The sequence below is a fragment of the Nesoenas mayeri genome (genome assembly GCF_963082525.1).
Source record: "Nesoenas mayeri genome assembly, chromosome: 4".
NCBI classification, from domain to species: Eukaryota; Metazoa; Chordata; class Aves; order Columbiformes; family Columbidae; genus Nesoenas; species Nesoenas mayeri.
Genome location: NC_137540.1, coordinates 5,988,954 through 5,997,140, shown reverse-complemented (window position 1 = coordinate 5,997,140; position 8,187 = coordinate 5,988,954). Strand labels below are relative to the sequence as shown.

The following is an 8,187-nucleotide window of genomic DNA, read 5'->3' as shown; positions in this document are numbered from 1 at the left end:
TAGGTTGATCTTTGACAAAAGAGAAGATTATGGGGTGGTAGAAAAGCAACCTCTTCAAGATGTTAATCAGCATCAGTCTTCCTGTTTAAATATTTCCTCCCTCGGGTCTTGAAAAGGTGATGGCTTTTGGAGGACAAAGGTTCTCAATATCATCTGTGTGCTGTACCAGATACCGGGGCTTCTGTCAATCACTTGTGAGTTTGCCTTGCTTGCTACAAACCATAATAGATGATTATTCTGTCTACTTCAGCAAAACTGTCTCAATGGGCCTTTGTGTTCCTAAGCGTATGTCATCTTCCCGAGATAATTAGATGGTACATATCCTTTCTGACCTTTCGCTTCTGCTAGCCACCATTCCTTATTGCCACTCAGGTCAGAAAACCGAAGTATCCTAACCTTCTGGTACTCCTGAAGACTGAGTTCTTGATCATTTCTTGCTTGAAACGCGTAAACAGCATAGAAGGTCTGAAAAAAGAAAGCCACAAAACCCAAAATCTTAATTCAGAAATGTAGTCACATCATGCCCTGTGGTTGTGTATTAGTATGAATTCTACATACAGAAAAATTGTAATAATGTATATGAATCAGTCCATAACTGTATGGTCTGTAATTGCTAGACAGACTACAATGACCAGGGCCAACATAAAAAGTAAAATTGAAGGATCTAGGGAATTCTGCATGGGGAGGAATGAACCAAGCTCCAAGTCCTCATCACGTTACTACACTAGTAAGGTTTTCAGCTCACACCAAGTGCCTGTTTCTGTCACACCAAGCAGCCTTGGACTGGACAGAGATTTTTCCAGCACCGTTTCCTCAGGGAGAACCACCTTTCCTAAAGCTCCTGTACTGAACTGTGGTCTACAGGTCAGTTCTGTGCCTTGCTGATCAGCATTGCCACATCTTTCTCATCAACAGTAAGTGGAAAATCTCCCAAACTGAGCTATTTTGCAGGTTCCTATTTCATAGGAGAACCCTGAGGTGTCATACGTGGGGTGGGGTAATACAATGGTGTGTGCGACTCACAGTTTAACTGGTCATCTTTTCCTACCTCGTAGCTATCTAGGAAAGACAAAGAGCAGAGGATAATGAGTCCCATGTCATACTGACAGATTAGTGTGTCTTTTACAGTGTAAAAGGAAACCATTTAATTTTAAGCAGTATAGTTCTAGATGTGAAACAGGAAAAACAAGAAGACAGGCACAGTGTGTATTATACTTACATGCTGATCATCCATATCCTGAAAAACATCAGTCTCTGTGCCATTAGTTGTGTGGTTTTCACACAATTGAAAAGATGAGCCGCTGTCACTCTTCTTGTGCCCAGTGCTGCTGTCCGTCGAGGACCGTGAAGAGACAAAGAGGCTGATATTATCAAAATCATCATCACCGAAGCCATTTTCTGCTATGTCCTTCTGCACTTTGGCTGGATTGTAAGGCCTCAGGAAGGAGGAATACACGTACCCTTTATGGACTAGACACCAGAATAGAAAGAGAGACAATAAACAGCAAAATACTGCTAAAACCATTTCAAAACCAACCATGTTATGCAGTTGTCAGTATGACAGAGGCAAACAGATGGGGCCAGAGTGACAAGAAATCAATATCCCAAAGGGAAGCTGCTATTGGGATGTTTGTGCGGAGAACTTACTCCCTGTGTCAACAAGCCATCTGCTCGTACTTCCGAAGGGGTCCTTCTGCTCCACAGCAGCCACCAGTTCTCCTTCGTGCAAATCAATATCGAATTCCTGTGTGGCGTTGCACTTGCGCTTAGCTTGGTATAGCGATTCTGTGCCGTACGTAGACAATAGCTTGGACCTATGGCTTTCTGTTTGATGTGGGGATTCGAGCTGGAAAGCAAAAAAAGCATTCATTGGGAATGATGCGGATGCCGTTTCTAAAGCAACACGGATGGATAGAAACCAGCACGGGCTGCATGTGGCAACAGACCCAGCATTTTTACGTACATGTCAAGGAGTTACTTACACAGCTGTATGTAACCAAATCTCCTCTGTATATGCAGCAAGGACCTGTCCAACTACTATATTAATAGGTGAACAATGAAGGGCTGATTTTAAAGAAATGTAGGAATTTCACTAATGAAGCATCTCTTTTTCTGCTGCTCTCCAAGAACCTGTGTTCACTATGTGAGCTGTCACTTGCTTAACTGTTTTTCCATAGTAATGATCTTTGAATTCATATGTAGTACAACAAAAAAACCAAAAACAAACAAAAAACCACAAATAAGCCAGAAATCGGCTGAAGTGTCATAAAGTCACATATAAACTGGATTTTCTCAGTCTTCTGCTGTGGGGGTGTATGTGTGTAAACACTAGTACACACAACCTCAGCTGAGGGTGAGAAACAAAATGTTCTGAATTAGAAGACTAAGACAGACTGTAAGAGTATTTAAGAAAAGTGATGAAAGTTTACATATACAACCTTAGATTTAACATGTGTTTAAAGACCTAAGGATAATCAGAGATAATTTCACGTGTATTTTCAAGATAATAACATGAAAAGAGAGTAGAAAGACTTCAGAAGTTACCGGTCAACAGAACAGCTTCGTTCCAACAACCCGATTCACAGCCCCAATGAAGAGACCAAGCCCAAACCTCTAGGTGGCATAAAAATGGATTTGTTTCAAAAGTGATCAAAAGATGATGCTTCATATATGATTTGGATGTGTGGTACTCACTGGAGAAGGGACAAGTTTCTTTTTATCCCAGCTCAATTTCCTCTCAATAAAGGTTGCACTGCTGTTTTCTTTTACAAAATTCAGCTTCTGAACCTTCTCGATCAACTGATTCTGCACTTCACAGATGCTTGAGGAAGACAGCTGCAAACACAAAGATGGGTTAGATCTCATAAACAAGATAGTAAGGAGATTTGAGAGTGCAGATTTGGTTTAATGGGCTGAATGCTGGGAGCCAGGAAATCTGACAAGTTATTGCTATCTTCTGTAGAGCACTCATTGTGCTAGGTATGACTTGGAAAGAAAATTACTTGCTTAAAGAAAGTTTCTAGTGATTGCTATTAGGTTTAAAACATTGCAAGTTAAATAATTGAAAAATATTCTAAACAGTGATGAAAATGATCAGCCTTGCACTGCTGCTTTCACATACAAATGTGCATTTCAGGAGCTATCGGAGTGGCCAATGTGCTGGAAGGCTTGAAGCAGCTTACCCTACAGCCCTGTGTTTGCAAACAGGTTGAAAACAGTTGGATAAGCTGAAGATTTGTGGTGTTGAGTAAGTGCTTTTGGTCCATGCCTAACCCCAAATGTACATGCTGATGTAAACAAGAAAATTTTTGAAATCATTTTGTAGGCAGAACCTCGTAGAAAACAATGCTTGATACAACAGCTTTCGAAACATGTAATAGTCAAATTACAGCAATGCAATTTCTTTGTGCAAGAAAAGCTTTCGTTTTCCCATTAAATAGTTCAGCTCTATGTTTTGATCCTGACCTTTCTTCCTTAATTTTTCATCTGCCCCTGACAATGAAATGCTGTGTTCAAGCCTTGATGGAAAGGAACACTCCAGAATTGCCTGAATCCAATGGGTTTGCTATATAATAGCATCTTGCTCCAGTTCAGGTGAGTGGATTTGGAGATGTGAAAGGCATTCCTCTCAGGGGGGCTCAATTCCTCTAGGCAAAAGTACAGCAAAACTGAAACACTGCCTGATTTTCATACAAATTCGGAATAATTTTTCAATCTTCAGGTAATTATCATAGTGCCCAGAAAGAGCAGAGTGGGCTGGAGGAGTTAATGCCCTTCTGTGTAGCTCAGGCATCTTTGGCTCAATAAAGCTATTCTTTACTGGCCTAGAGATGTCTGCAGGAGCTTCTGCAGCATATTTGGTCTCAAAAGCAACTTGCTTTTGATAGGAATTATGTAATCAGATCTCCTAACCTGTCTCACTTTTGCAGATCTAGCAGTAACAGGAGTCTTAATGTACTTTCTTAGAATTTCTCTTCCCATGTTTTCTGGGCTACTCCAAGTAGACCCTAAGAAATGAAGACTAAAATGCTAGAAGCTGCCTCCTTTTAGGCCTTACTGTAATGTTCTTGCCATTACTATCTCTGGAACAGCTGTTTTAGGATAATTTTCAATGAAAAGTCCAGGCCTACCAAAAATTAGGCTCGGAACTTAACCTTTGCTGAGCCTGTGAGGAAAAAAGAAAACCCCAAACCTGACTATGCTCAACAGAGCAAACACAATCAGTGTAGCTCGCAGGTGTGTCCACCACATAACCATAGCGAAATCACACAGAAAGAAAAAAGACAAGTAAAGGCAGAGCTGCATCTGTTTCTATTGTACTTACTGGAACAGGCACCACCACAGCAGAATGTGATTGAAGCGCTGCAGACATTATATTCCTGAGGAGGGTGATGAAGAAATACAAGCAGTTCAACACAATCTTTTTGGCCGCTCTGTTGAATACCTGAAGTTCTTCCACTAGCTGTGCATTTAGAGCCTCATACTCTTTCTTTGCCAGGTCCAGCTCTTCTCCTGTTGACCTCTGAAGGCAGCTGTTGTAGTCCAATAACTTGTCATAGCGCTTCTGGATGAGCTTCTGTGGGCCTGGAAACAAGGCTTGTAGTGCTGAGAGAGGAGTCAAAACAAGCTTGTCCAGCTGAGCCATCTGGAAAGGTATAAACCAGACCTACTTAGCGCTTTATTCATGCCGTTCTTCAGACCCAGGTTAATCCTGATGGTAACCTGTCAAGTAATCTGTTAATTACTCTTCCCAAAGCATTGCTGTCAAGTGGAGTCCAGTATGAGCTACAGTGGTCCAATAAAACAGGGATTTCTATAACTGGAAGGACCATGCCCATATCCAGTCTAGAGGCAATGAGGTCTTGTTAAATAGCAGTATTGCAGTCTTGAATGCTAACAAAGCACTTTGTTTTGTTTTATTTTATTCTGGAAATGGCTGTAACTCAATTCCTTTTTAAGCAAACACAAACTATCACTTGATTTGATTAAATTACGTTATGCTTGTTGGTTTTATCTCTAGTAACCAACAGAATTAAACACCTGGTAAAATAAAACAAAGTCTTTCTCAGACTTTTCCATTAGTCTCTAATGGTCTCAAGGGATTAATATTGCATGAAATAAAATTTATTTTTTGTAAGTCACTTATTCAAATACATCAGAGGCTTGTAGTGAGGGAAACTCATCAGCATATTAAAGCTCTTGGACATTCTTTGTGATTTAAGTTGTTGGGCTGAATGGGAGAATAAAAGAGCAGCTGTCCCTCTACCCTCTGTAACACATCACAGTAGAGGACACATCCATTGTAGCACCAGAATTGCTCTCCCAAGGCCAAGATGATGTGCAGTGAGTGCATATATATATGTATATATACCCAGAATAACTGGGTCATGAGCCAATAGGAGTTACAAATATTGTTCTGAAAAAGATTTCTGTTTCATCTTTTGTGGAATTGCTTCTACTTTTCTTGGATGTTTCTGAAGATGGGGCATCATCCAGACTGGACACACCACTGCAATGACAGCGGGGCGCTCTTCCACCCTTCATGCACTCATCCATTGTAAAGACATTGAAAATATCTTTCTGATTATTGAGTTTCTTAAATGCAGAAACTTCAAAGGAAAGGAAATACATCTTACTTCCCTGTCATCTGGGAGGATGTGGTCTATCAAAGATCCTTCTGTTTCTTGGCAAACTCTGTGTTCAGTGTTTGGAAAGGATTAAATGGCTATGTTTTAGTCAGCACAAGCATAGTAAAGTATAAGAAAACCTCCACCTTTGAATTTTTCCAGCTTGAGCAGCTGTTTGGAGAAGCAGCTTACCCCATTTGGAAGAGACATTTTAGTCTATCTTAGTAGGGCCAGGCATTATAGTTCATTTGGACCCTGAATGCAAGAGACCAGTTGAAAACCTTCTTGAATTTTGAAACTGCTTTTTAATTCTTATGAGCTATATCCAGATTTTTCATGGTTTCCTTATATGAAGGGTAGTAACTTACCTGAAAAGGTAACAAAGCTGAGATTTTCACACCTCTGTGATTCCGGGAGCTAATAGTTCATGAGCACCACCAAGATCACAGAAGTCACTCTAAAACCACAAGTGTTGGTAACAGAAGTAGCAAAGCAAAGATCTACTGCTCTTGGTTGAAGCTCAAGTGAAACGTGCAAATTTAGCACAAAGATTAAACCCAGAATTTACCTCGAGAAATTTTCTTTAGCTCTTCTAGGAAAAGCACAGTGCACTTACACTGAATTTTATCTTAGTTCTTACTGAACCTCAACCAAAAAACCCACTCATCTTTCCCAATGGATTCCTACTTATGTTTCCCTCTTTTCTGTCCTGAGTATTCCTCACACACACCCGTTTCCTCACACATACAGGTAGTTGTGTAACACTGGATAATGCATAAACTTACAAGGTCTTCACAGAGATTTGCACTGTTCTGTTTTCTCAAACATTCGTCAACTTCATCTTTGTCTCGCAAGATTTCCTGAAGCCCAATTATATTCTGTGCAGCCAGATGTATGGAATCCTAAATGAGAAGATGGTAGCAAAATTACACTTTATTGCAATTTGTTTTAAAATACTGCATTCACTCATGCAGATGCTGCAGTAATACTGAAACAGAACTATTTTCGCTGTCTGATACCTGCGCAGTTTCCAGCTGTTGTGGGACTGTTTACTATGAAAACATTTTCCTGTGCTTGGTATATTTTCAATGTGCACTATTTAAGAGTGAAGTTGTTAATGTTGAGCTGAAAAAATTATGCCTTCTCAAACAACCTTCATGTCTGTTTTGGGCAAACATGCTTTGAGGGGCCTCACGCATCTACTGTGTTGTAAGTTATCCAGAAGAGGGACAAGCAAGTTACAAGCCAACCCACATCTTCAGAGAGGAGGATTAAAGCAAAGACATTTACAGCACCTGAGCATTCTGAACATCTAATTCCAGCCCTCAACACAACCTAGCAACAGGATGAAGGAAGGAGTCCTCACAGCCAAAATATATGTTTTAGGACATTTTAATTCACATGGCTGCAACCCAGTTGTTCCATTTTTAATGGGAAGCAGCTGGTGATGCACTGCAGCAGATGTGCGGGACCCAAATGGCTTCACGCAGTGACTGAAAGTAACTGTGCCACCAGACAGCATCTTCTTTTCTGCACTGCACCCATGGGTCTGCGTGCAAGCAACTTGTGTAAGGGGAAAAATGCAGAAGTGTGGTGTTCTAAACTTCTTTACCATGGGCTCAGTAATGCAGGAACACCACTGCTCATTTATTTACTACTGTGATGTAGACAGGCCTGCTTATAAATAAAGTGGTGTTGCCTAACCAGTGGCAGATACGTGAGTTAAACCACTTACAGACATGGTTTGTGGCCACAGATTTCAAAAAGGCCTGTGTACCCACCTGTAGTTGTTGCGAGGAGAGCGAAATGTTCTTCACGCACGATTTCACAGTCTTCTCTAAACTTTGGAACAACTTTTCTTCCTTATTAAAAGTTTGATCTTTTACCTAAAATAGATGTTTGTGCTGTTATTTTGGCAGCCTGAAAGAGCCTGGTTAATCACAGAATCACAGAATGTTCGGGATTGGAAGGGACCTCGAAAGATCATTTAGTCCAATCCCCCTGCCTGGTTAATGAAAGAGATGCCCAGAGCACTTCTGGAAAAAAACCCAAACCTTCCCTGAACTCCTCCCTTTGAAAACAGAACAGATTGGCCTCTAATTCTCCCAAGATCCAGTTTTAATCCAAGAAAAATCAAAGGCACAGGGCAACATGCCAGAGGATTTAATTTTCAGTCTTTGTGGAAGCGGGGAGTTGCTTTATTACAAGCACATCCACGTGTACCAATGAAACTCTTCATTTTCGATACGCTGTTGCTCCGTTTGAGGAAACAATAGTGAAAATGGTAAGATATTTTTCCATCGCGCTGTTTTGTGGGTGATGGGGAGATTTCCCCCAGGCTGGCTGCAGGTGGAGCTGTTACCTGCTAGAAACCTTTAGCAGCTGGAAATAGGCTTGGGCTTCTTAATGCTGGCTGAAAAAAACAAACCAACCCTGAAAATGCGTTTATTTCTGCCTACCTTTTACTTGAGAAATTTGAGAAATGTCAAGTCTCTTTTTCAGCGGTCACAGCATGTTTTGGAGATGTGAACTGAGAACTTTCTTAGTCTGAATCTTTAAC

General features: G+C 40.8%; 1 protein-coding gene and 1 long non-coding RNA gene across 3 annotated transcripts in view; one reads left to right on the top strand and one right to left on the bottom strand.

The window, feature by feature from the left end:
- Positions 1-279: 279 nt before the first annotated feature.
- Positions 280-8,187, bottom strand: part of ARHGEF38 (Rho guanine nucleotide exchange factor 38) — a gene marked incomplete at both ends in the record, with an annotated part of 33,257 nt that continues 25,349 nt past the window's right edge. Inside the window, 7 exons of one of the 2 annotated variants that reach the window (XM_080343990.1) lie at positions 280-465; positions 1,220-1,470; positions 1,648-1,846; positions 2,695-2,835; positions 4,325-4,666; positions 6,413-6,529; positions 7,409-7,513. In XM_080343990.1, coding sequence (XP_080200116.1) covers positions 280-465; positions 1,220-1,470; positions 1,648-1,846; positions 2,695-2,835; positions 4,325-4,666; positions 6,413-6,529; positions 7,409-7,513 — 1,341 coding nt within the window. The remainder of the gene's footprint in view (positions 466-1,219; positions 1,471-1,647; positions 1,847-2,694; positions 2,836-4,324; positions 4,667-6,412; positions 6,530-7,408; positions 7,514-8,187) is intronic. The other variant, XM_080343991.1, reaches the window with a different exon arrangement.
- On the top strand, positions 3,176-5,550 carry LOC308040137. The gene is made up of 4 exons (XR_013922099.1): positions 3,176-3,247; positions 3,518-3,594; positions 4,499-4,653; positions 5,481-5,550. It is a non-coding gene; the product is annotated as an uncharacterized lncRNA (long non-coding RNA).